General features: G+C 43.7%; 2 protein-coding genes across 6 annotated transcripts in view; both read right to left on the bottom strand.

Moving 5' to 3' along the window:
• Window positions 1-753: 753 nt before the first annotated feature.
• LOC139415306 (centrosomal protein 43) lies at window positions 754-15,347 on the bottom strand. The gene is given in 22 exon segments (XM_071163339.1): window positions 754-959; window positions 1,447-1,534; window positions 1,684-1,711; window positions 2,915-2,966; window positions 2,968-2,993; window positions 3,937-4,037; window positions 4,258-4,344; window positions 4,649-4,726; window positions 5,233-5,301; window positions 10,299-10,528; window positions 11,299-11,355; window positions 11,842-11,922; window positions 12,038-12,099; window positions 12,652-12,713; window positions 12,965-13,035; window positions 13,162-13,218; window positions 13,853-13,879; window positions 14,121-14,258; window positions 14,382-14,470; window positions 14,601-14,655; window positions 14,819-14,868; window positions 15,237-15,347. Coding segments are annotated over 22 exon segments (1,677 nt in total). The 5' UTR covers window positions 15,325-15,347; the 3' UTR covers window positions 754-878.
• A 676-nt stretch (window positions 15,348-16,023) lies between these two features.
• LOC139415307 (myelin transcription factor 1-like, a) overlaps window positions 16,024-27,849 on the bottom strand; it is a 49,957-nt gene continuing 38,131 nt past the window's right edge. For 2 of the 5 annotated variants that reach the window (XM_071163344.1, XM_071163340.1), the window contains exons 13-23: window positions 27,572-27,805; window positions 26,489-26,610; window positions 26,297-26,365; window positions 26,067-26,129; window positions 24,612-24,710; window positions 21,700-21,921; window positions 21,455-21,546; window positions 21,226-21,329; window positions 20,831-20,974; window positions 19,768-19,830; window positions 16,024-18,934 (exon numbers count right to left, since the gene is read on the bottom strand). In XM_071163344.1, coding sequence (XP_071019445.1) covers window positions 18,794-18,934; window positions 19,768-19,830; window positions 20,831-20,974; window positions 21,226-21,329; window positions 21,455-21,546; window positions 21,700-21,921; window positions 24,612-24,710; window positions 26,067-26,129; window positions 26,297-26,365; window positions 26,489-26,610; window positions 27,572-27,805 — 1,353 coding nt within the window. In that variant the 3' untranslated portion in view covers window positions 16,024-18,793. The remainder of the gene's footprint in view (window positions 18,935-19,767; window positions 19,831-20,830; window positions 20,975-21,225; window positions 21,330-21,454; window positions 21,547-21,699; window positions 21,922-24,611; window positions 24,711-26,066; window positions 26,130-26,296; window positions 26,366-26,488; window positions 26,611-27,571; window positions 27,806-27,849) is intronic. The other 3 variants (XM_071163341.1, XM_071163345.1, XM_071163343.1) reach the window with 3 other exon arrangements.

Here is a 27,849-nt window from a genome sequence, read left to right on the forward strand (position 1 = left end):
AGGGGAACTCAAGAAATATGCTTTAAGTTGATCAGGTACACCATCCTGTTCACAAAAATGCTTCGCTCCTACAGGGCAGTGAGTCACGTGGCCATGGCTTGCTATAATAAAACAGGCAGACAGGCGTCAAGGCATTCAGGTAGTGTTTGATTGAATGTTAGAATGGGCAAAACGAGTGACCTAAGCGACTTTGAGCGTGGTATGATCAGATTTCTTTTAATCTCATAACATGCTTAAACCTGAGGTATATTGCAGTAGTATGGTTGTACACAGACATGCTTTATGTGGGGGATACTGTTTTAATAAAAGGTCAAAAAAAATATATATATTTAATTTAGGCTAACAATATCACTGAATGGTTGTGCATAAATCTATTTAATGTACTTGCATACCATCGTTGTCATGATCTACTATGATTAATAACATGGTTGTCTACATCCTCTGCATAAAATTGAAAGTTATACAGACAGGTATCAAAAGTTTGACATTTCACTAGATGTAACTAAGTATGGAACCATTTTGCAGTGGTCTGCAAGTAGGATGACATCTAAACAGCCAACCACCTGCAGGTACTGTCAATGGCACAGCACAAATTACAGTAAGCTCCCCGCATTGCGGTTTCAGAATGACTTAAGATGTCATTGAGGTCTCAACATGTCACCCATCAGATCCTTTACAGTCACCTGTATACTAAACCAATAATAAAAAAATACAAAAAATAGAGCACAATAAAAACCCTGCGAGAGAACAATCTTGGTGACAGTGGTAATTTTATTAGATCCATGAACACAAAATGTACACAAATTATGTGCACACATAACATAAATAATAGCTAACGTAGTAGAAATGGCCTTTGTGGTGTAAGGCTGATGGGATTGTCATGCCACCTCCTCCATGTAGTCAGCTCCTTGACTCTGGCTGAGCTGAGATACGCTCAGGTCCTGAGTGATCTCATCAAACTGGGGGTAGTATTGAGGGGGAAGACAGGAAGAGAAAAGAAAGGGTGAGTGTGTGAAGGTAATATAGAAATACCACCAAAGACACCTACTAACATAAAATTCATATTTATTAGACCTATTTATGTACGGCATGATTATAGGGTACATGTCAAATTTAGCGAATAGAATGTGCTCAAAGAGAATATAAACTGTCAATTACATTTTGATTCCTATCCCCACCCTATACTGGAATATGCCTTTATGTAAAACTCAACCTAAAACTGTGATAACTACAAGGGCCCACTGCTGACTAGCTTTACACATATGTAGGGTTGACTGCCTGTTGCCCTTCCTATGACACACAGGCACCGATGATGTGGACGTCAATTAAGGCAGCTCCCCGCGCCTCTCTGATTCAGAGACATTGACTTAAATGTGGAAGACAAATTTTTGGTTTAATGCATTCAGCTGTGCAACTGACTAGATATCCCCACACACACACACACACCTTATCGCTGTTGTCGGGTCCCTCGATGGAAACCTCCTCGATCTCTTCTCCGATGCTCACCTCACTCTTGGAGATATCTGATATATGGCTGCTGGTGGTAAACAAGAAATGCGCAGAGAAGGGAAACAATTTAGATTGATATCTCTCGTGGCACAGATAGGGCATGAAACTGAACGAGCAGCATCTAAAAATAGCTAGTGAGATCTAGGGACGACACAGTACAACGCCCTACATTACCTGTTAAAGTCATCGCCGTAGTCGTCATCTGGCAAAACAAAAGAGGGGTATATCAGGATGATGCTCTATTTATACAAAAGTATGTGGACACCCCTTCAAATGAGTGGATTTGGCCATTTCAGCCATACCTGTTGCTGACAGGTGTATAGAATTCAGCACACAGCCATGCAATCTCCATAGACAAACATTGGCAGTAGAGAGCTCAGTTACTTTTGACATGGCACCGTCATAGGATTCCAGCAAGTCAGTTCATCAAATTTCTGCCATGGTCAACTGTAAGTGCTGTTATTGTGAAGTGGAAACGTCTAGGAAAAACAACAGCCCTCCCGCGAAGCGGTAGGCCACACAAGCTCACAGAACGGGACCGCCAAGTGCTGAAGTGCGTAAAAATCGCATCTACTCGGTTGCAACACTCACCGCCAAGTTCCAAACTGCCTCTGGAAGCAATGTCAGCGCAATAACTGTTAGTCGGGAACTTAATTAAAATGGATTTCCATGGCCGAGCAGCTGCACACAAGCCTAAGATCACCATGCGCAATGCCAAGCGTCTCTGGAGTGATGAATCGCGCTTTACCATCAGGCAGTCCGACGGACGAATCTGGGTTTGGCGGATGCCAGGAGAACGCTACCTGCCCCGATGAATATTGCCAACTGTAAAATTTGTTGGAGGAATAATGGTCTGGGGCAGTTTTTCCATGGTCGGGCTAGGCCCCTTAGTTCCAGTGAATGGAAATCTTAACCCTACAGCGTACAATGACATTCTACACGATTCTGTGCTTTCAACTTTGTGGCAACAGTTTGTGGAAGGTTTCCTGTTTCAGCATGACAATGCTGAAGTGCACAAAGCAAGGTCTACACAGAAAATGGTTTGTCGAGATGGGTGTGTAAGAACTTGACTGGCCTGCTCTTGACCTCAACCCCACTGAACACCATTGGGATGAATTGGAACGACAACAGCGAGCCAGGCCTAATAGCCCAACATCAGTGCCCGACCTCACTAATGTTCCAACATCTATTGGAAAGTCTTCCTAGAAGAGTGGAGGCTGTTACAGCAGCAAAAGGGAGACCAACTCCATATTAATGCCCATGACTTTGGAATGAGATTTTCGACGAGGTGTCCACATACTTTTGATCACGTGGTGTATATCAAATAAATACAATTCAAATATGTAACCCACCAAAAACAGCATAATATAAAGAAATACAACCTGGAATTGGGTTAAGATCATACCCTGCACGGAAGATCCGGTTTTATAATTTATCATTTTCAAGTCTTCTAACCCCTTCGTCTCTGGGGTTAGAAGAAGTACCTAGAAAAAGCATTCGAGGGATTTACTCAAGAAGCAAAGAATCCAGTGTAATAGTCAGGCACGTGCACTGATAGAGCCCTATGAAAAAAAGTGCCCATTTGATTGGTGCAACAACTGCAGTTCGACTTTGCCAGAGGCAGAACAAATTGAAATAAGTAAAGAGTAGTTAGCTGGTTTTGACAGCATAGCCTAGCTCACTAGCTAATTTATCAGTTCTTCTCACAAAAAGGTCTGTAAAGCCTGAACGGTTTCAGCTACAGACTTATGACCCCACTATGAAAATTCACACAATAGTCGTTAGAAGGTAAATGGTTCTTCTACATAGAAGATCATAGGAAAACCCTGGACATATTGTCTATAATACTGTAATAAACTCCAAACAGTGGTCACTGCCTAGTTGGATATTAATTTCCCATTGAGCAAACAATTTCTGTACTTACAGAAATGCTTATTATTATTTAAATCAGGTGTTTGCTTGCTAGATCTTATTTGTTTATTGACATTTGTCATGAATGCAACTGTTGATGTCAAATTGTTTTGTGTTTCACTTGTAGCCCTGGTTGTCCTGAAAAGAAAATGGTTAAACACTTCAATGTGTGGTTAACTATAAGGGCAGGGCAAGCAGATGAATGAAAGTAGCACATTTCAGCTTTTTGTCTGTGGGAGGCCATGGACCAATAAAGTTAATGTGGGGGGGGGGGAGCACATGCCGCACTAATGCTCTGTGCACGGCCCTGGTACTAGTGCTTAAGAAAGTGCATCATTCTGGAGATAAAAGCATGTACTCAACTCACATATACATACTCATGTTCAAATTAGTCTATGCAACCCTTGCTACAGTTCATACACACACACACACACACACACACACACACACACACACACACACACACACACACACACACACACACACACACACACACACACACACCACTGCTCTCACCGTTCTTGCTGCATGAGAGGTCTCTGTGATGGGCTTCTCCTGAGTGGAACCCCCCACCTGCAGCACTCCTCTGGGGGGGCGGGTCCGAATCTGCTGCTCTCCTGGTGGAAAAACAAAAGAAGCAAGGCCTAAGGCTGGAGGCCAAAAACACATTCAACTCACATCCACTGACTGAGGCAGGAGACAGGCATGTCATATAAGAGATACTAAGAAGGAGGGTGGCACTGCACAGCACAGAGAGAAAGAGAGGGGGAACAGAGGGGATGGGGTACGAGAGAGAGAGAGAAGATGCCTGCTGTGAAAGAGAAGCCTGCAGCTCACCTGTGCTCCAAGCAGCTCCGTTTATTATCATAGTCAGAAAAGAGCTCGTCCCCATCGCCCTCTGTGTCACTACCCAGAGCAGACAGGCTGAGCACAGAGAGAGAGAGAGAGTGGAGAGGAGAGACAGGAAACACACAGGAGCATAGTGAAGGAAGTACACTCACACACAGAAATACACACATGACAAAAAACACACACACACATGCAAAAACAAAAGTGGAAAAGTACAAGACCATGAACACCATATTAGTATCGGTTATTATTTAGAGGTCAATGCCAATGTTACAAACGTTAATTGTTGGTTTCGAGGCAGCAAGCAAATGGTCAGACTTGTCACGGCTTTATCCCTCCGCTAATGGAGGAGTGATACACCAGTACCATGCACACTCACTCATTGAGGCTAGTGCCCCTCCTCATTGGGTTAAAGGAGCGCCCTGAGAGGCCCTCCTCCCTCAGAGAGCGGACGAAGCTGCTTGGGGAGGGAGGAAAGGACACACAGATAAACAGAAAAGAAGAAAGGAACAGGATAGAAAAAAAAGCTGGGCAGGCAGAGGAGAAACCCAAGGGGGGGGGGGGGGGGGGGGGGGGGGAGACAAGTGACAGCAGAGCAGAGACAGACAGCACAGTGCTCCTATGTGGAACCAAACTACCCACTGCCCCCCACACACGCTGGTCCATGTTTCTAAGCCACTTCAGTCATCTTAACAAACACCTCCTTGGTACTTTCAATAATAGTACAGAATACTAAGCTAACAAGGAAATCTATTTGCGATTACCTGCTATAGATAAAACAGGGTTCGCGTTCATTAGGCACCAACAAACTACCTGGAATTGTCCAATAAGAAACCCGTGTTTAGGTTTTCCATTGCAAAATGTTTTGTTATGGTGTCCCCTAATGAAAACGGGCCCTGTATTTCAAACTATTATGAGTCACTGTAGCCTAACTCATTGGGTTTACAGTGAGGACATACTTACTCTTTCTGACCGTTTCTCTTTTCAGAGAGACTGGCCCCTGAATTACTCTTAGCCAGGGGAAGGCTACTACTTCCATACGCAGCATGACAGAGAGCGAGAGAACATACAGTGAGCAGAGCGGCGACAGAGCCACACTTCTCTTCACACAATACTTCCTAATGTTGGGTTCTAGCTTGAAATATATTTACTGCTGCTACTGTATTAGAGGAACGTTGTGCATGAAATGTTACTGTGAGAGAAAAGGGGAACAATGTACACTACATTACCAAAAGTATGTGGACACCTGCTTGAACATCTCATTCCAAAATCATGGCCATTAATATGGGGTTGGTTCCCTTTGCTGCTATAACAGCTTACACTCTTCTGGAAAGGCTTTCAACAATATGTTGGAACATTGCTGTGGGGACTTGCTTCCATTCAGCCACAAGAGCATTAGTGAGGTCGCACACTGCTGTTGGGCGATTAGGCCTGTTCGATGTAGTTGAGGTCACAGCTCTCGGCTTGCCAGTCAAGTTCTTCCACACAGATCCCGACAAGCCATTTCTGTATGGGCCTCGCTTTGTGCACAGGGCCATTGTCATGCTGAAACAGGAAAGGGCCTTCCCCAAACTGTTGCCACAAAGCTGGAAGCACAGAATAGTCTAGAATGTCATTGTAGCGCAGTGTTGTGTTCGAGAGCACCGAAGACAAGACCGATTCAAGACCAGAGTAAATATAGTCAGTGTCAAGACCAGAGTAAATATAGTCAGTGTCAAGACCAGAGGGGGGGGGGGGGAGCGAGACCGAGTCAAAACCGAGACAAGGGGTCCGAGACCAGAAGAAGTCCAAATCTTTATTTATTTATTTTTTTGAATTTTACCCCTTTTTCTCCCCAATTTCGTGGTATCCAATTGTTGTAGTAGCTACTATCTTGTCTCATCGCTACAACTCCCATACGGGCTCGGGAGAGACGAAGGTTGAAAGTCATGCGTCCTCCGATACACAACCCAACCAAGCCGCACTGCTTCTTAACGCATCCAACCCGGAAGCCAGCCGCCAGCCGCACCAATGCGCCGGAGGAAACACCGTGCACCTGGCCACCCTGGTTAGCGCACACTGCGCCCAGCCCGCCACAGGAGTCGCTGGTGCGCGATGAGACAAGGACATCCCTACCGACCAAGCCCTACACCATTGTGTAGGCTACTTTGTGCATGATTTCTCTATTGTACTACATAATTGATAAGTCACATACCTCCACTACACTACTTTGATATGCATCAGTAGGGATTAAGAGGTTAATAAACGCAATGCCCTCGAAAACAAAAGTGGGTGTATGGCTAATACCTGCATATACCTGCTACTACACCACTGGACCTTTGTGTTTTACAAAAAGTGCTCTCTCCTACATGAGTGGACTGGTAATACGGTTGCTGTCCTTTCAGCATCACCAACCTGTCACACACTGAAGACCTATAGGTTCACCACTGAAGACCTATAGGTTCACCACTGAAGACCTATAGGTTCACCACTAAAGACCTATAGGTTCACCACTGTTCTAACCTGTCACACACTGAAGACCTATAGGTTCACCACTGTACTAACCTGTCACATACTGAAGACCTATAGGTTCACCACTGTACTAACCTGTCACACTGAAGACCTATAGGTTCACCACTGTACTAACCTGTCACACACTGAAGACCTATAGGTTCACCACTATACTAACCTGTCACACACTGAAGACCTATAGGTTCACCACTGAAGACCTATAGGTTCACCACTGAAGACCTATAGGTTCACCACTGTACTAACCTGTCACACACTGAAGACCTATAGGTTCACCACTGTACTAACCTGTCACACACTGAAGACCTATAGGTTCACCACTGTACTAACCTGTCACACACTGAAGATCTATAGGTTCACCACTGTACTAACCTGTCACACACTGAAGACCTATAGGTTCACCACTGAAGACCTATAGGTTCACCACTGTACTAACCTGTCACACACTGAAGACCTATAGGTTCACCACTGTACTAACCTGTCACCCTGAAGACCTATAGGTTCACCACTGTACTAACCTGTCACACTGAAGACCTATAGGTTCACCACTGTACTAACCTGTCACACACTGAAAACCTATAGGTTCACCACTGTTCTAACCTGTCACACACTGAAGACCTATAGGTTCACCACTGTACTAACCTGTCACACTGAAGACCTATAGGTTCACCACTGTACTAACCTGTCACACACTGAAGACCTATAGGTTCACCACTGAAGACCTATAGGTTCACCACTGTTCTAACCTGTCACACACTGAAGACCTATAGGTTCACCACTGAAGACCTATAGGTTCACCACTGTACTAACCTGTCACACACTGAAGACCTATAGGTTCACCACTGTACTAACCTGTCACACTGAAGACCTATAGGTTCACCACTGTACTAACCTGTCACACACTGAAGACCTATAGGTTCACCACTGAAGACCTATAGGTTCACCACTGTTCTAACCTGTCACACACTGAAGACCTATAGGTTCACCACTGAAGACCTATAGGTTCACCACTGTACTAACCTGTCACACACTGAAGACCTATAGGTTCACCACTGTACTAACCTGTCACACACTGAAGACCTATAGGTTCACCACTATACTAACCTGTCACACACTGAAGACCTATAGGTTCACCACTGAAGACCTATAGGTTCACCACTATACTAACCTGTCACACACTGAAGACCTATAGGTTCACCACTGTACTAACCTGTCACACACTGAAGACCTATAGGTTCACCACTGTTCTAACCTGTCACACACTGAAGACCTATAGGTTCACCACTGTTCTAACCTGTCACACACTGAAGACCTATAGGTTCACCACTGTACTAACCTGTCACACTGAAGACCTATAGGTTCACCACTGTACTAACCTGTCACACACTGAAGACCTATAGGTTCACCACTGTACTAACCTGTCACACACTGAAGACCTATAGGTTCACCACTGAAGACCTATAGGTTCACCACTGTTCTAACCTGTCACACACTGAAGACCTATAGGTTCACCACTGTACTAACCTGTCACACTGAAGACCTATAGGTTCACCACTGAAGACCTATAGGTTCACCACTGTACTAACCTGTCACACACTGAAGACCTATAGGTTCACCACTGTACTAACCTGTCACCCTGAAGACCTATAGGTTCACCACTGTACTAACCTGTCACACACTGAAAACCTATAAGTTCACCACTGTACTAACCTGTCACCCTGAAGACCTATAGGTTCACCACTGTACTAACCTGTCCCCCTGAAGACCTATAGGTTCACCACTGTACTAACCTGTCACACACTGAAGATCTATAGGTTCACCACTGTACTAACCTGTCACACTGAAGACCTATAGGTTCACCACTGTACTAACCTGTTACACACTGAAGACCTATAGGTTCACCACTGTACTAACCTGTCACACACTGAAGACCTATAGGTTCACCACTGTACTAACCTGTCACACACTGAAGACCTATAGGTTCACTACTGTACTAACCTGTCACACACTGAAGACCTATAGGTTCACCACTGTACTAACATGTCTATAGTAGATATAAATGCTGTTAAGATACTGTATGAATGTTTCAAGAAAGGAGTGGATATATGTGTCCTGGCGAAGCAGTTTTATGAGCTGACTGAATGGAAGCTGATAATTAGGAGTTTTTTACTCCGCTGGTCTCGGGAAGAAATTACGAGTCCTCAACTGTCTGAGACCGAGTCAAGACCCAGTACAAATGTATCCGACACCAGAGACATGACCAATACACTTAATATGTGATCTCGAGACCGGACTCGAGTACTACAACTCTGCTGTAGCGTTAAGATTTCCCTTCAAGATAACAAAAGTAAATAACGTGTCCGTAAAATGATTGCTCGTCCACCAAACTTTACAGTTAGCACTATGCATCGGGGCAGGTAGCGTTCTCCTGGCATCCGCAAAACCCAGATGAATCAGTTGGGACTACCAGATGTTGAAGCGTGATCACTCCAGATAATGAGTTTCTACTGCTCCAGAGTCCAATGGCAGCGAGCTTTACACCACTCCAGCCGATTATTAGGCTTAGAAACCCATTTCATGAGGGGGGGGGGGGGTCCCAGTGGGGTTAAAGCCCCAGCTGCGGTGGCAGTGAGGCCATAGATCTATGTGCAATAGGGGTAAGGGTAGGTCCCGTAGTAGGATAGGTCCCTAGTGGGGATGTGACCCATGCAAGATCCCTAGGTGGCGGGTAGGTAGGGTAGGTTCTGAGTGGGGGTGCAAATCCCTCAGCTGGGTTTAAGACCTGTGTGTTACTATATGGAGAAGTTATCACATCTATATGCTAGCATGGTGGGTTACAGAGAGGTAGTCCATGTAGAAGGACTAAGGCAGGAAGTGTGCCTGGTGGAGAATAGGAGGTATCTGGGGATATCAGAGATGCAACATTGTCAGTTAGTGGTAACGTGTATGGTGATAGAAAGTTGCCTGTAAGTTCTGGGAGGCAGGCCATCTCCATAGTTGGAAAAGTGATGTTTGAAAGTGATCCATGTGCATTAGCAGTAGCAATAATGAGAGCAGTTGATTCATGCCCTATTGGGGCGGGGAACCGTGACCGATTATGTGAAATTAGGTGGACAACGGAGTAACCTCGGTAACAAGTGTTGTCGGGAACAGTGGTATTTACGGCGAGAGATAGTCTAAAACCCCCTTCCTGTGTTACACATTAGTCTTCTGCAATCTCCTGTGGCCCATTAGCACACTCTAGTGTCGCCCTACCACAAACTTTGTTCAGAACCTAACAATCATAAATATGTACTGTAGACTTTCTCCACACATCTCCCAGCCCATCAGAGTTGATTAACGCCCCTGTATTTTAAGATTCTTAAGATATTCTGTTGCACCATAAGCCATGATCAATTTCTATGCTAATATTAACAGCATCCATGTTTTACATTTATCGCTATTACGCATGACTTATGTGATGGATCATGGAGCAGCACACATGTTCAATCGCGCGTATGACAATCAATCCCCGTCCTCACCAGCCGTAGGTTTTCTGTGGTTTAGGCAGAGGGTCGTCAAAGAATGAGTCGTCCTCGTCTAGGTCCTCTTCCACCTCCAGGTCCAGCCCCTTCTTCAGGCTCGCCGTGGGGCCGTTGTCGTTGTCCCCGGACACCCCGCTGTGCCTTGGCGGCACGTGACCCGGCCCTTTGCCCTTTAGAGAGCCAAAGCGCAGGCTGGTGTCACTGTGGCTGTGACTGACCTCCACGCCCTGTGGGGTACATGTAGGAACAAGACAACACAAATAACAAAAACACACTTTTAAAGCCGCTTCTGTGTATTTGAGCGGGTGCAGCTAGCATTTAGTTGCAAATGGTTAGAGGATTGAAGCGACAGGGAGAGTTAGTAGTGGCACTGAAATATTAGCTATAGGAAAGATATTTTGAGAACTATCCGGCACAAGTAAAGGTCTTGTTAGAGGTTTGGCTAATGGCTTAGCTACGTTAGTCGTACCTACTCTATGAACCATTAAGACTGTGAAGTTGAGCAATTAGTAAAACACATGCACAGTCAGATTTTCAATCAAAAGTGGAAAACACTCATCATTCATGAGAATCAGTCTGGTGATAAGAGCACATTTGAGAGGCTGCGCTGAGATACGGCCAACCTATCTTCCCTGCGCTAATGGTGACACCATACCAAGTAAACCATGGGTTAACAGAAGACTATGGTACAGACATGCCTTTGAAATCAGAACTTCCCCTGGATGAGTTGGTATGAGCCTACCCACTGGGCAGACGTCAATTTAAAGTCTATTCCCACGTTGGTTCCACGTCCTTTCCTTGAAATGACGTGCAAACAACGTGCATTCAACCGGTGTGTGCACATGGGTACTTGTACACCTGGGTTGTGTTCATTACAGCAAACCAAATGAAAACGAGTGTTCCATATCAGTCCAGCAAGTCCCTCTCCGTTTCAGTAGATTTTTCTTACGTTGTGGTGGCTAATGAGCACAACCCCTTTTCCAGCCTTGCGGTTTACCTTGGTGTCAGCCTTCTCCGCCTGTGCACTGTGCCTATGTCCTTTAAACCTGGGGATCTGTGCATGAGAACACAGCTATCAGCCTTCTCACACACTCACTGCCTCACTAACATGATGGATGCCGGGTAGGCCCTAAAGGTGGCTACATTTAGGGAGAATCTTTTTACAGTTTAGTCTACTGACCTCTTCGTCCTTTCCGAAAAGAAAGCGGAAAAACAGAGGCTTTGTTTTAACAATCAACATTCTCTTAAAAAATATCCATGTCATGTATACCCTATGCTCACATCCTGCAAATACAACGCTAGGCCTCTTAGTTGTGATTTCTTCTGTTATTTTAAGTCAAGTTCCATAGAAATGAATTGATTCACAAGAAAGCTGTTATGGACATAACAGTTCACACAAACAGGTATTAAAAGGAATACAAATATTAACGTTGAACAAAGTAAGAAAAAAAAAGTGATCCTACGAGAAACCACACAACAGCCATTTTATATAGGGCACTACAACATACACTGCACCATAGTTTGAATAGTGCCAATGTACCTTACTAGGCGGTGAAGTGCTTTTCTTCTCCTCAATAAATTGACTGGGATTGTGAATCACATCACAGGTGTCATGGGTGACCTGGAAGGGGAAGGACACATTTAACATTGTGTTTCATCCTAAGAAACGGTTCATGCAAAGTTCAATCTATGACACAATCTAAAAAGGAACTTCCAAGACAGTAAAGGTGTCTTACCACACTTCGACACTGACTGAAGAAGCGCTTGTACAAGCCCAGAAACTCCTGGAAGTCTATAGCTACGGAGACAGAGGTGAGGCAAAGCATTAGAGCAAATGACAACATTTTCCACGGCTTTTGTGTTGCCATGCTTGTAACTATAGCAGCCGCACTTTTCAGTTCGCTGCAGCTAGCGACTGGAACGAGCTGCAAAAGACTATCAAACGGGACAGTTTAAATCTCCATCTCTTCATTCATGGACACTCTTATGGATGGTTGTGGCTGATTCACATGATGTATTGTTATCTCTACCTTCTTGCCCTTTGTGCTGTTGTCTGTGCCCATTAATGTTTCGTACCCTGTTTTGTGCTGCTGCCATGTTGTCGTCACGTGTTGCTGCCGTGCTATGTCGTCGTCTTAGGTCTCTCTTTATGTAGTGTCTCTCTTGTCATGATGTGTGTTTTTGTCCTATATTTTTAATCCAAGCCCCCGTCCCCGCGGGAGTTCCTTTTGTTAGGCCGTCATTGTAAATATTAAATTTGTTCTTAAACTGACTTGCCTAGTTAAATAAGGGTTCAATTAAATACATTCAATTAAGAATGTCACTTCATTTCAGTCTACAGAACACTTACATTTACCAGAGGCCTTGTCTCCAACTCTATGTTCATCAGTGACAAACTTCTCCAGCATGTTCCTGTTATTGGACACACAGACTACTTGTTAAGGAAACTGGATGAGCTGTAGATTCACGTCACAAATAGCATTGTCGTGTCAGCGTTGCAGTCGGGGCAGGTTTCCCCAGACACAGATTAAGTCTATTCCTGAATGACAAAGCACTTTCAATGGAAATGCATGCTTTTTAGTTCGGGAGTGGGCTTTCCTGTGTCCAGGGAACGAGCCCCCAGTTCTTTGTCATTTTGCTTGAATGACACGGCCCAAACATACTTGTTGAAGTTGGGAAAAACATCTCCAAACACAACTTTCAAATCCTCTTTGAGTATCCCGCCAGTTCTGGCCTGTGAAACAGAAAGTTTAAACAGAGTAAAAGGCAGGATCTTGCAAGAATCTTGGACATTTAAACACCTCCACAAGGTAATCAATGGCAATGGAGAACTTATTCTACAACAACAAAAAATGATCACCTTGTCATAAACATCAAACTTCTTCCGGGCGTCTGCTATTTGCCTGGGGGATAGTTCCTAAAAAAAGAGAAAACGGAAGAGCATTGATATCAGACGGAGAAATCTCTACATTTGAAGTTGCATCCTCTTGGGATCAATACAGGTGATCAAAAACAAACATGAAATTGTGAGCTTGATGGTTTGAGATGTTACATGCTAGTTCTTCATGTGCACCTTCGTGGCCCGCAGTTCTCTGTATGAACGGGCGAATAGGATAGCTACGTGAGCTCATTCTGCTGATCTGAGCAGAGCATGAAACATGACTATGAAAGTGGGACAAACTTGTTATGTCAGAATCTCGCTGAACAACAGGAAAACCATTTTCGCTCTCTCTCTCTCAATCGTCTGGGTACATTTACACTAATGGCAAGCTGCCTTCTGTTGATCCAGATAATATTATAAATTAGGTCGTCACGGCAAAATGACAACTATGAGTGATACAGTTTATTTTCGCTCTGGCAGCTCAGGTCCATTGACAGAATACTTAAAATGTTGTTGTATGAAGGATTACATCTCAGTGTGCTCATGTTTTGTAGGCTATGTATAATACCTCATTATGAAACAGTTGGTGCTCATTCATAACATTGTATGTAGACGTAAATGTACCCTAGTGAGTGAGAAGGAAGGCAATGAAGATAATAAGAATTACTACCTTGGGGATGTTTGTGGCTTTGTCCCCCTTACATCAGATAACAGCAGGCCAGAGCAGGGAAATCAGTAGAGCAAGAAAGCAGTCCATTATAAATCACAAGTGGGACACTCCGTTCAGAAGAAAATACATTTTAAAAAGGAAGGACAGCCATTCAAGAGCATAATCAAATCGGGAAGACTTCTGCTTAAGGGAATACACTAATGTAGTGAATGACTAAACCTATGTATGTAAAATGGCAAGCCCTGTGCAGTGGTGTGTCTTTCTTTACCTCTGAGAAGATGGAGGCCTTCTCCTTGTGTCTGCCCCTCTTGACGAGCTCCAGCAGGAGAGGAGTGTTCCTGTTCATATCAGTCTCGGTGATATCCAGCTCACAAGAGACCTGCTCACGGCTGTCTAGGCCATTTAGCTGAGGACAGGAGACACGCGCGCAATAAATTGCATGCCCTAATGGTGAATGTAGCACGGACAATTCCAAGTTATTTGACCAACATGCCGGGCCAGCCCTATCCGCTGGGAGTAAAACACTCACTGAGTTTATCTCTGGCTGGAATACAGCAAGCGTGAAGTCCAGGTGAAAGACCTGTAGAAAGTCTATGATGAGGCTGGCCACCAGGCGTCCTGTTAAAAAGGGAAGGAAGGATATGATCAGCCTCATCATGGAAAGAATGAGTCATTGTAATGCATGTTGATTAATATGGGATTAGCAGACGATTGTTCAGACCATCACGGTGGATAGCACAACCCTTACCATCCTTTGTATCAAGACATTTCTTCAGGTTTTCATTGACAAGTGGAGTTTTATTCTGGGGGAAGGATAATGGGTGGTAGCAGAGGTTATGCAGATGTAAATCATAGCTACACTGACATCCCCCCAAAAATGTAACGTCATTAATAAGAGAAGCAATAAGCCTAACCTTACACTATAAGGATTCATTGACAATGCACATAAGTCAGCTATCGTCTTACCTCCACTTTATCCTGTTCATCCATAGCCAGAAAGACAGCGGCGCGCATTTCTGCCTACAGAATAAGAGAAGTACGAGCAAAAAAAGGTGTTAGCCAAGCAAGAGGGCCTCAAACTGGCCTGAACTACCTAGCTAACGTTAGCTATGTAACAGTACTTGCTAAGTACCTAAAAAAATGTACTGCTTGTAAAATAGTTCGCTATCTAGCTAACGTTAGCTGTTGGTTATCCAATGTTAGAAGCTAGCTAGCTAGCTAGCTATCCCACGACACTAGATCGCATGATGATAACTCGGTGACTTTCCAGGGTCCAGCTAGTTACAGTACTGTAGCTAGCTAACGTTAGCTAGCTAGCTACAAGCTGCAACAACAAAATCCTCAGTCTTTGAACAGTCCTTCGACATACAGTATCAGTAGTTACGTGCCTTTAGTTTGTTCAAGACCCCACTGTTTTCTAGGTTTTGGATCAAAAGATCCCGCAACTCAGTGTCGTCCTCCGTGGCAGACATCTTTCTTTTAGCTAATCGGCAACCAGGACAACCAAAACAAACACTGGCAGCTAGCTATTTGCTAATTCAGCAACGCAGATTCCAGGAAAAAAATTAAACAGCAAGCCAGCGCGCACGATTTGCACCATTCGCCAGCATCGTGGCACACGCAATCTTGCCCCTCTTTAGTTCAACACGGAGGGAGTGATGCCAAAATAGGTTGGTGCTGTATCAATTGGTGGATTAGGCTCAAATAATGCAAGTTCTGTATCAAAATCGAAGTAATATATAGAGAGATATCAGACATGTTAAACATATCAGATATTTTGATCAAAGTTGCTTTTGATTTGCTGATCCGCCTCATGTGTCATGAGCCATTTTTGACTCATGTCTCTTATCATTTGTGGTTGTGTATATTTGTATTATATCGTATTTTGTAAATTGGGTGAATCCCTTTTCTTTTTTGTGGGTGGTTTATGATTTGTTTGTCCATAGTTGTTTTCTCTCACAGTAGTTGTACTTCACAATAACATAGTTCCTCTTCTGTTGTCATTCAGGACAGGAGGATAGACTACAGATGCTTGCTGGCTCTGTTAAAGTCATTTCAGTGACTCTGCAGCTAAGTGTGTTCTTGGATTATTTCTCTTCTCCTATTTTCATTCATATGTGAGGCAGTCATTTGAGGAAACAATACAAGTTAGTGTTGTAACACACGTTTTATTCAGAGTAAGAGATGTCAACACCAGCGTGATAAAAATCGTACAAACTTCACAATTTCAAATGAAATATCACAGCAACTTGTGATCTTAAACATACAAAATTAAAGAGCCACAAAAATCATGCCATGTGGTACCAAAATTAAGTTGGAAAGTTTGCAAGAGGGAGAGAGGATAGGGGAAAGGATAGAAGGAAATGAATGTTGTATAAAATCCTTTCATCAAAGCATTACTCAAAATAAATCGTAATTGTAGCAGTTTAATCAATAGATGAATTCACAAATATTCATATGAAAATTCTTCTGCACTCTAGCATGTGACATGTTAGTGTTCTCTATGTAAATAATCACAGATAACCTTTTTACATTTGTTATTACAATATGTACTGACTGTTGGTGAGTAGGACATTTGTGCTTAAAATTCCCATTTCCTTTGTATCAGTAAGAATAATTGACTGAAGAAAATAGTACAAGCTGTCGATCTATCTATAGCATTACTTTATTGGCAAAAAGCTGCAGACACAAAGCTTTAGACACAGGCATGTGGAGTCAAATGGAATGTGGACCTCAAGTCTAGTAGGAGGTCCAAATAGATGCTTTGAAGTGTGAGATCAGGTCAATGACTAGCTAAGCCCATAGCACCCTCATGTTGACTACCAAGAAGAGATATCTGAATTGAACTTGACTCACTCAGCTCTAAGTCTCGCGGCTGCATTTAGACAGGTAGCCCAATTATGATATTTCTTTCACTAATTTGTCGTTTGACCAATCAGATCAGTTCCGAAAAGATCTGGTGTGAAAAGATCTATGTGATTGGTCAAAAGATCAATTACTTGGAAAAAATATCAGAATTGGACCGCCTTTCTAAATGAAGTCCTAGGCTTCACTGTAGGCTACTTCCAAGGACAGTGCATCTTAGATACTGTTGCCATATACAGTCGTTTAAATTAAAATAATGATATCTATTTATTGATATAATTGGGACATACTCCCCATGATGTGCATGCACAATAAACTGTATTAAGAACACACATATAATCCATTATTAGAGTCATCTTCAGCAAGTGCATGTCACATGGTTATGCCAATTTGTAAAGGAAATGTAATGATTCATTATTAAATACTATGTAAGGGTAGATTTGTTGCAGTTGGCTGATGATTAAAAGATTGTGGCATTATAGGGGGCTGACATTGACACTCACATTGCATTATAATGGTGTTTTTAAGTACTATGAAAACATTTATTGAGGGTGTCTCATAGAAAGGGATAGCAATTTCCTCATGAAATTGTCATCAATCATAGAAACGCTAGTAAATCGTGGACCACTATTAGCAGTATCACTTCCGTTATTCTTTGCTGTTATAATATATATCAATAAAGTTTTTACCAATAGATTCATTTTTTTAGGACAGAATCAAAAAGCAATCTTTATCTCGTGTCATGTTGTGTGGCTCAGACACATACTATGCATGATCGCAAAGACAGTGCAATAATATACTATGATAAATGGGGGACATTGACCCTGTAAGTCCAGCGCATCAATCAGCCTTTATAAAGATAACTTTTCTAGAAAACTTCTGAACCATCAATTTGACCCTTCAAGTACCTCTTTAAGTGTCAATAAAAACATCAAAACCAAGGTGTTCCTGTGCAAAATCGAACATGAGAGAACAAAACTCATAAACTCATCCATCTTTCATTTTGGAACTGATCGCCGCATGATGAATCCCGAAAACATGATTGTATTAAAAGATTTATACAAAACTTAATACATTTACATTTAGTAAAAAGATTTATCAGCTCAGCTAATTTTATTTATAAGAAATTGCATATACCCAAACTTTTGTTCTATATAGATTGCATCCCATATCTAAACAAGTGATTTAATCATTGTTATACCAATATTGCTGATAAGTTGTACCTACTAGCTATTCGATAAGATTTACGATTAAAATAAATGAGTAACGCTAGATTGTCTCCTACATTTCCCATAGCCATTGGTCCTCCCGCTCTGTGTTTGAAATGGAAATAGTTTAACAGCACATATTACTAAGACTTTTTTTATTTATTTCTAACTTAATGAAGTACAGTCCATTCCAGATGATGGGAGTTGCACCACTTAGTTTCCGTCTCATGATGTTTGAAATTTGTCATATTTATACATAGTTTCTTCTCGTACTTTATTTAAACATAGACATTATTATTAGTCTCCACACAGACCACTGAAGACAAAGAGTTTTTTCAAACATTGTTACAAAAATCGATACATTTACATCCATTAAACAATCTTCACACCAAAGGTCTTTTTTTGTTGTTGTATTCTATTAAATCACAAAAAGAAACGCTTATCTAAAAATGATTGCTCCTCACATTGCCCTCATCTGGCTCCCGACCCATGGGACTCAGTTTAGTCCTTTTTCTCAATAAGCGTTCAAATAATGAATGAAACAAGCTTACAATTAATAAATACATATACACAAAAATGTGCATACATTAGCAGCTATAAACAGTACATCGCGTTATATTAGGTCATATGAAAATGTACAAAACGTGTATGTTCTTTTAAACTTTTGCCATCGGGAACTATTTTTAAAGCAAGGCAAAAATATCATAACCATGGAGCTCAGAGCATAACATTGTAATAAAAGAAACATGATGGTAATTTACAGCAGCAAAAAAAATCCTGATCCATTCTCTCTTTTGACCCTTTTTCGTCGCTTTAACATCATTTGATTTAGCCTCTGACAGTGCCTTTTTCGCGGGTAGATAGGCTACTACACTTGGATGCCTTGCACCGCCTGTTTGATGTTCTCCAATAGGGCCTTGTTCTCTGGACTCTGGTATTGGTCCTGATGGGTGTACATATCTGTCAAAGTATTCACATAACTATCAAAGTTTTGTTCATTCATTGGCTCCTGTGAGGGGAAAAAGACTCCAATGAGGAAAATGGTACATACGCAATCAGATTCAGTCGGGTTTCATATTGATGATCAATTCATTTTCTTTCAAAGAGAAGGGAAGGGAAGGGAAAGAGAAATTGTACAGGGAAGGACACTGACAGCTGCAAACATTGTAAGGACAGTATGGGCACGGGGGCTGTACTAAGTGTATACAATACTTCATCAATTTCATAAAATGTAACCATTTACATAGTCCTACGTACACTACAGTGGACCTAATGCAGCTCCAAAACATGCAAAGTCAGTGTAGATTGATTTTAGCAACTCATAGAAGGCATGATGGTTGATGCTTATCTTATGGAGACAAAATGATGACTGACATCACATAAATAAACTAATGTAATGTGTGCAGCGAGTGAGATGTAGGAGTTGTGGGAGCCATTTCTCAGATAGGTGCACACACTGTAACAGTAGCATGAGCAGACAGACAGACAGACAGACAGACAGACAGACAGACAGACAGACAGACAGACAGACAGACAGACAGACAGACAGACATTGAATATGCAATAGCAGACTGAACCTACTCGCTTCCTTGACTGTGACTGTGTTATAACTGTGAAAATATGGCTCGTGATGTTACTCCATCACGGCCACTTCCTTGTCAGCAACAAAATTCTTCTAAGAAGCCACAAAACGTCTCTCTAAATATGATCAAACCATTGAATCGTAGTATAACGCAGCAACATGTATGGAGTGTTCACGAGTATAGGAGGAAGACTTAAAGGGAGGAGATGATAGTGCAGAAGAAACGGATAATAATTAGACTATGAAAAGGAGTCTCTTACTCTGTGGGGCATCTGTAAACAGCAGCTATGTTTAACTGGGGCCTCTTTCTGTGGCATCGGTTTCTACAGGAAGAGGTGTGAAGAGAATAGAGATAGATATAATTCTATTAGCCTGCTGTACAAAAGGGAGCAAAATTCTAGCCTGGTCGCAGATATTTTTGTGCTCTCTTGCTAATAGTTATTTTCATGACGTTTGGCATAACAATGACTATAGCAGTTGGCTATAACACAAACAGAAATGGTTCCAGGCTAGCAAAATGCTTTATAACCCTAGTAAAACGTGATCCCCTCACATTAATGGTCAGACAACAGGGAGCCATATTCAGAGGGAGAGATCTCATTCATTACTAAGCAACTTTGGTGCCTTTTGAATCAAGCAATATCCAATCAGCCCTGTTCTTTCATACGCAAGAGCTGTAATTGGATACAGACACATGACACGTCAAGGCAGCCATGATTTATTTATATAAAAAAGCAGGGGTGTGTGTGTGTGTGGGGGGGGGGGGGGGGGGTTATTAGATTAGATTATTAGTCTGTTACAGGAAGTGTTGTAGCACAGAAGCATATGAACTGCTGAGAAAACAAGTGACAAACAGAAAGCAGCAGATGAAACAACCCGACTGTGTCATTGCAGTCGGCCCTTATGTTGCAATGATTTGTCAAGCACATAACAGGGTAAGAGATGTATTTTTCTTTCCGAATTCTTGATGTGTTCTGTTTAAATGGCATCAACAAACAATCAATATGGAAATAAACATATCCAATTTGGTAGAATGAGTGGAATAAGCCACTACCATGATATGACCATGTCTTGTTTTCACTCACGTTACGTTGACTAATTTACTCCAAATGGCCCTGGGTTTCAACACTTGCAATCATGGAACGTCAAATTGGCATGCTTTCAAGTGTGCCATCTATTATCTTTGACAACATAGCCTTTTTACCTAACCCCACGTCCCATTTCCCCATAAACCCGTTCTTGATTCCTATGGCATCTTAGTTCGACTTGATACAGTGCTTGTCCGACAGCAACTGTTGTAGGCTAAGTTGTGATGGTACTTACCATATGTGGGAGCTGGATATTCGCTAAGCTGTTGATGAGAGACTGGCTGAGGTTGGCTAGTTCGTGCAGTAGGGAATCATTCTGCTGCTCAATAACTTTGTTCTCCTCCTCTATGGACTTCAGGTTAGTCTCCATAGTGGTGATCTGGGAAAGGAGAGGCAGAAGTGCATGGAAGTTGATGAACCAGAGAGACTGACTGTTTGACAACTGACAACAGAGGGTTTTGTCTGACGACTGAGGGACTTCTTATGGATCCGTAAAAATGTACTGCGCTAGGGGGGGTGAGACATCAATTAATCCATCAACCTGTTTCAGAATTTGCCCAAAACTAGCATGACTGATTGCCCTATAATAATTAATGAATTAATCTCGATTAAGTAATGCATGAATCTTACTTGTGTCCTAAGTTTAATCATGTCTGATTCCACTTGATTGTTTGATTCGTTTAGATCTTTGATTTCTGTATCCAGCTGTTTAATGTCCTCATCATTTTCTATTCCTAGAAAAGGGGAAAAGGGGAAAAAGGGAAAATGCACTGTGGATTCAGCTTGAATATGTTTTGATAAAACCAGGAAGTGGCATAGTCAAGGGGCATTCTGACTGGCATTTGCGCCTGGTTATTACCTTTGCTTGCCCGTTGCTTGATCGTTAACATTTCTACCCCAGTCATTCTGGCTTTCTTCATGGCTGAGGTGGCACGGGGGCAACCAGAAAGACTGAGGAAAAAAGGAATATACACTACTGGTGAATAAAATCATATGACTCCAACCCTGCTGGACTCAACCATAATTTACATTATTGATCCAGTACTTGGTTACATTTAGACACAGTTGCTCATCTACACCAGAGCCATGCAGAGCGCCACCCACCTCCGATGGGTCAGGAAGCTCCCGCTGACATGTCCTGATCCATCGCAGCCCGGGGTCGGGCACGACATGCCATCTGTCTTCCCGGACTTCCATGCAAACTGGGAGCCGTTGACGTAGCCATCCTTCTGCCGCTTGGCCGCCAGGGGGCAGCCCGACGCACTGCGGTGAGATGCATATTTCCCCGTCACGTGACCCTGTCCGTCACAGCCTGGGACTGGACACCTGCGGAGACAAGGGGTCACAAAGGTCAGTCAGGACACGACCTCGCTCTCCTCACTTGCAGCACACCTGTCCCTGGTAAATGTCATCCACACAATACAAAGACAACTAGAAAAAGATTAGCTACTCTAATGAAAACGGTCTCCGGTTAAAAGACATTTACCCGTGGTTCTACATTGTCCTTCAGAGTGACATTTGGGCTGATTAGAATTAGCACAGTGTGTCTGCGGGCCGCTCCACCCCGACAGTGGAGAGGTCAGTGTTAATTATGATTGCAATGTTAATGATGATGGTACATCCAGTGAACCTCGCAGGGATAGAGGTGGCAGCAACAGCTGTGCAGAGATTGGGAAGTGATTGGTGAAAGGACACATAGTTAACTTTAGTTGATTTGCGGCAAGTTCATATGCGCTTAACATTATCGCATTCCTTAAGTGGTGGAAAGGTAATCTTTAATGTACTGTACCCACTAGGTGTACTACACTGGTTGTAGAGAATCTGAGGTGAAATGCATAACCATGACTTCAAGAGAATACAGATGTAGGATCTTAATTTGATCACTCTTTTGTTGCTGAGAATTTTCCTGCATGGCAGGAAATGCAAGCTTGCAGTGTATTCAAGGTTTAAAAAGGCTTCTACAGTTTGTACTTTTCACTTTAAAATGCCAGACTTGATTTGCCCTTGTGAAAAATGTATTAAATCCTACAAAAAATGTCCAATAATTATAATCTACATAATAATTCACATTTCCTGTTGCTGCGGGATTATTTTCCTGCTGTAGCAAACTGGCTCAAATTAAGATCCTACATCTGTATGTTGACAAACTGTCACGCCCTGACCTTAGAGAGCCTTTTTATGTCTCTATTTGGTTTGGTCAGGGTGTGATTTGGGTGGCCATTCTATGTTCTTTATTTCTAGGTTTTGTGTTTCTATGTTTTGGCCGGGTATGGTTCTCAATCAGGGACAGCTGTCTATCATTGTCTCTGATTGGGAATCATACTTAAGCAGCCTGTTTTTCCACCTTAGGTTGTGGGATGTTGTTTTTTGTTAGCTCTGCGTAGCCTACGGAACGTGACGTTCATTGTTCTTTTGTTTTGTTTGGTGTTCGGATTTAACAAAGAATCATGAACACGGACCACGCTGCACCTTGGTCCACTTCTTCCGATTTGCGTTACAGAACATCCCACCACAAACGGACCAAGCAGCATGGTAAGGAGGACTGGACATGGGAGGATATCCTGGATGGCAAAGGATCCAGGACGTGGGAGGAGATCCTGGCCGGAAGGGATCACCTCCCATGGGAACAGGTGGTAGGAAGGCGGAGGCAGATAGAAAAGGGGCCCAGCGTTACGAGGGGACACGGCTAGCACAGAAGCCCGAGAGGCAGCACACGGGGAGATTGGTGGAGTCAGGTTATAGACCTGAGCCAACTCCTCGTGCTTACCGTGGATAGCTTGGTACTGGTCAGGCTCCGTGTTATGCGGTGGAGTGCACGGTGTCTCCAGTGCTCGTTCACAGCCCGGTGCGCTATATCCCAGCTCCCCGCATCGGCCGGGCTAGAGTGGGCATCCAGCCAGGACGGATGGTGCCGGTTCAGCACTCCTGGCCTCCAGTGCGTCTCTACGGCCCAGGATATCCTGCGCCGGCTCTGTGCACTGTGTCTCCGGTGCGTATCCACAGCCCAGTACGTCCTGTGCCAGCACCCCGCAGTTGCCGGGCTAGGGTGAGCATCCAGCAAGGAAGGGAGGTGCCAGCTCTACGCTCCAGACCTCCAGTGCGTCTCCTCGGCCCAGTATATCCTGCGCCGGCTCTACGCACAGTGTATCCGGTGCCTACTCCACGGAACAGGCCTCCTGTGTGTCTCCCCAGCCTGGTGAGTCCGGTGCCTGTTCCACGGACCAGGCCTCCTGTGTGACTCCCCAGCCTGGTGAGTCCTGTACCTGCTGCAAGAAGCCTCCAGTGATGATCCATGGCACGAAGCCTCCAGTGATGATCCATGGCACGAAGCCTCCAGTGATGATAAATGGCACGAAGCCTCCAGTGATGATCCATGGCACGAAGCCTCCAACGACGGCCTCCAGTCCGGAGCCTCCAGCGATGGCCTCCAGTCCGGGGCCCGCAACGAGGGTCCTCAGTCCGGGACCCGCAACGAGGGTCCCCAGTCCGGGGTCAGAGGCGGGGGTCCCCGCACCAGAGGCGCCACCAAAGTGGGGTGAGCCAGAGGTGGAGCGGGGTCTACGTCCCGCACCAGAGCCGCCACCGCGGATAGATGCCCACCTGGACCCTCCCCTATAGGTTTGGGGGGGGTACTGTCACGCCAAGACCTTAGAGAGCCTTTTGATGTCTTTTGGTCAGGGTGTGATTTGGGTGGGCATTCTATGTTCTTTATTTCTAGGTTTTGTGTTTCTATGTTTTGGCCGGGTATGGTTCTCAATCAGGGACAGCTGTCTATCGTTGTCTCTGATTTGGATTCATACTTAGGCAGCCTGTTTTGCCACCTTAGGTTCTGGGATGTTGTTTTTTGTTAGCTCTGCGTGGCCTACGGAACGTGACGTTCTTTTGTTGTTTTGTTTGGTGTTCGGATTTAATAAAGAATCATGAACACGTACCACGCTGCACCTTGGTCCACTTCTTCCGACGGGCGTTACACAAACTCACCAATATGCTATACTGCTATCCGTTCCAACCCTCACCTAATTGGCTCCTGGTCGTCCTTGTCCTCCTTGCTGTGCAGTATCTTGATCCCGCTCTTCTTCGCCCGTGGACAGCCTGACAGACTAGAGGGGAAAGGTCTTGTGCAGTTCACTACCATCTTAAGAGTATGAGTACAACATCAGCACATTTGCAGTTCATCAAAAGACAAATAACATCTCAGAATGATAGCTCTGTAAAGTTGGTATCAGATGGTTTCAAGACAAGCCATGTAACCTATACACTACTGTTCAAAAGTTCGGGGTCACTTAAAAATGTCCTTGTTTTTGAAAGCACATTTTGTCCATTCAAATAACATAAAATGAATCAGAAATACAGTGTAGACATTGTTAATGTTGTAAATGACTATTGTAATTGGAAACGGCTGATGTTCTTTTCAATGGAATATCTACATAGGGGTACATAGGCCCATTATCAGCAACCATGTGTTCCAATGACACGTTGTGTTAGCTAATCCAAGTTTATCATTTTAAAAGGCTAATTGATCATTAGAAAACCCTTTTGCAATTATGTTAGCACAGCTGAAAACTGTTGTCCTGATTAAAGAAGCAATACAAATGACCTTCTTTAGACTAGTTGAGTATCTGGAGCATCAGCATTTGTTGGTTTGATTACAGGCTCAAAATGGCCAGAAACAAATAACTTTCTTCTGAAACTCATCAGTCTATTCTTGTTCGGAGAAATGAAGGCTATTCCATGTGATAAATTGCCAAGAAACTGAAGATCTCGTACAACGCTGTGTACTACTCCCTTCACAGAACACCGCAAACGGGCTCTAACCAGAATAGAGAGAGGAGTGGGAGGCCCCGGTGCACAACTGAGCAAGATGACAAGTACATTAGAGTGTCTAGTTTTAGAAACAGAAGCCTGACAGGTCCTCAACTGGTAGGTTCATTAAATAGTACCCGCAAAACACCAGTCTCAACGTCAACAGTGAAGAGGCGACTCCGGGATGCTGGCCTCCAGTGTCTGTGTCCTTTTGCTCATCTTAATCTTTTATTTTTATTGGCCAGTCTAAGATATGGCTTTTTCTTTGCAACTCTGCCTAATAGGCCAGTATCCTGGAGTCGCCTCTTCACTGTTGACGTTGAGACGGGTGTTTTTCGGGTACTATTTAATGAAGCTGCCAGTTGAGGACTTGTGAGGCATCTGTTTCTCAAACTAGTGCTTTTCTTTCAAAAACAAGGACATTTCTAAGTGACCCTAAACTTTTGAATGGTAGTGTACATGCATATACGGTAACAAATGACTATCAGAGCTCAGTGAAACTGAAAACAGAGAAGTCTAAACAATCCATACAACTGTCAGGTATGCACTACAAAATAGGTAATATACTGTATATGTATCTATGCATCACTGTCTTCTACAATCTGAAATGTCAGGGGCTGCTGAATACCCTGCGTGGCTTTTTGTCATTATGATGGGTTGCAAGCTACCTCCTGTGCGAGGCGTAGTTCCCAGTGATGTGTCCAGACCCGTCACATGCCGGAGTGGGACACCTGGGACAGAGGGGACAAGGAGAGTGACTACAGGGTACTGGGTAATACCAAAGCTGACAGCGTCAACACTTATCAGGCTAATGGTCTGCTAGGCTATGTAAAGACTAAAATATAGAATGCACAATTGTCTCTATCAGAGACACTGGAGAAATAGGGGTTATGCTTACTTGAGGTCTTGGGCATTGGTTGTCATCATACTGCGGATGCTTTTGTCAGCTAACTGGCAGTTTGAGAGACTAGAGAACACACAGACATACAATGACAACAGCAGATGTGGAAAATGGTCACTGGGTAAAGCGGGTATAATGAATGTCAAGTAGTAAAAAGGGGATGACAAAATAAGCTTGTTTTGGTCTTACGTGATGAGTTCCTTCTTGCCCTCCTTGCAGGCGGAGTACTTGTGTTTGGGGCTGGGCATGGTCACGTCCCCTCCATAGTGCTGCTCATCCAGAAGGTCCTGGAATGGGTCCAGGTCATCGACCTGGTGGAGGGATGAAAAAAAGGAAGACTACATCATGTCATCATGTAGCCTATGACCATAACATTGGCATATTCACACATCCTACATTTCTTTTTCAATTAGCACACGATTACAATTCATACTCATATTCACATCCCACACATCTCACATCCCATTTTTTTCAAATACTCAGCAAGATCCAATTTCTTGGTATCAAGCAATCCTGAAGAAACCCTCTCCCCTCACTCTCAATGCTCATGCCCCCCCCTGAAAATGTTTCATCCATGCCTTATTAGCAAGCCCAATTACGGTTATGACTACACCACTTCAACTTCAAGCTTTTTAATCTGACAGTGCAAGTGTATCAATTTACTGCATGGGTGGCTTTGTGTAATATCAGAGATTCAAGTACAACGTGTAAAGATGATCTATCAGGCACCAACTATATAATGATGCTGAGCCTTAATGTATCTCACAAACCATGAATCCACAATTGTGTGCGTCAAGCAGTCATTGGGTGAAATCTCAAATGTATTTCCTTGATTCCACTTCTCCTCTTTCCTTTCCACCTTCTCAGAGGGGAGGAACCTCAGATCTTCTGCTCCAATGTGCTTTGGGAAGGAGACGATGAGGGAGGATGTGAGGTATCAAGGAAAACAATTGAGATTCACTCATTGAGTCAATGCAGTACCGGTAGCATCAACTAGATGTCAGTGAAAGACTATCAGTGGATACTGGATACCCCCCCAAATCAAATCACCATTACCTGTGTGCTGCCGGTCTATGGCTCATTAAGGAATATTGAACACTCGCAGAGGGTAAAATATTTTCTGGATAAGCCACCTTTGAATTGTGCCTCCACTGCAAGAGACCATTTGAGTATAATAGAGGACTATTCTGTTCAATAGATACAAATTTTGAACACAAAAAACACATTACCCCATAACTACATTACCCATAATGCTGCGGCCCTTCCCCATACCTCTTTGTGATCATCGTCAGTGATGCGCTTGATCTTGGTGTAGTCCACTGGCAGGTCCCAGCAGTCGGCCTCACTCATCTGGTAGCAGCGGCTGCTGTTGAGCAGGGCCTGCCGCTGGGGGGACATGGGCTGCAGGGGCGTCAGCACCGTGCCACTCCCCTCAGGACCCCCAGGCTGCCCACGGCTCACACTCAGGTCCAGGGTACTGTTGTCATCCACGTCCCCATCAGGACTCTGTCAGAGAGAGGGAGATGGAGGGAGGGAGGGAGGGATGAAGA

The sequence above is a fragment of the Oncorhynchus clarkii genome, chromosome 8, assembly GCF_045791955.1.
Source record: "Oncorhynchus clarkii lewisi isolate Uvic-CL-2024 chromosome 8, UVic_Ocla_1.0, whole genome shotgun sequence".
In the NCBI taxonomy this organism is placed as follows: Eukaryota; Metazoa; Chordata; class Actinopteri; order Salmoniformes; family Salmonidae; genus Oncorhynchus; species Oncorhynchus clarkii.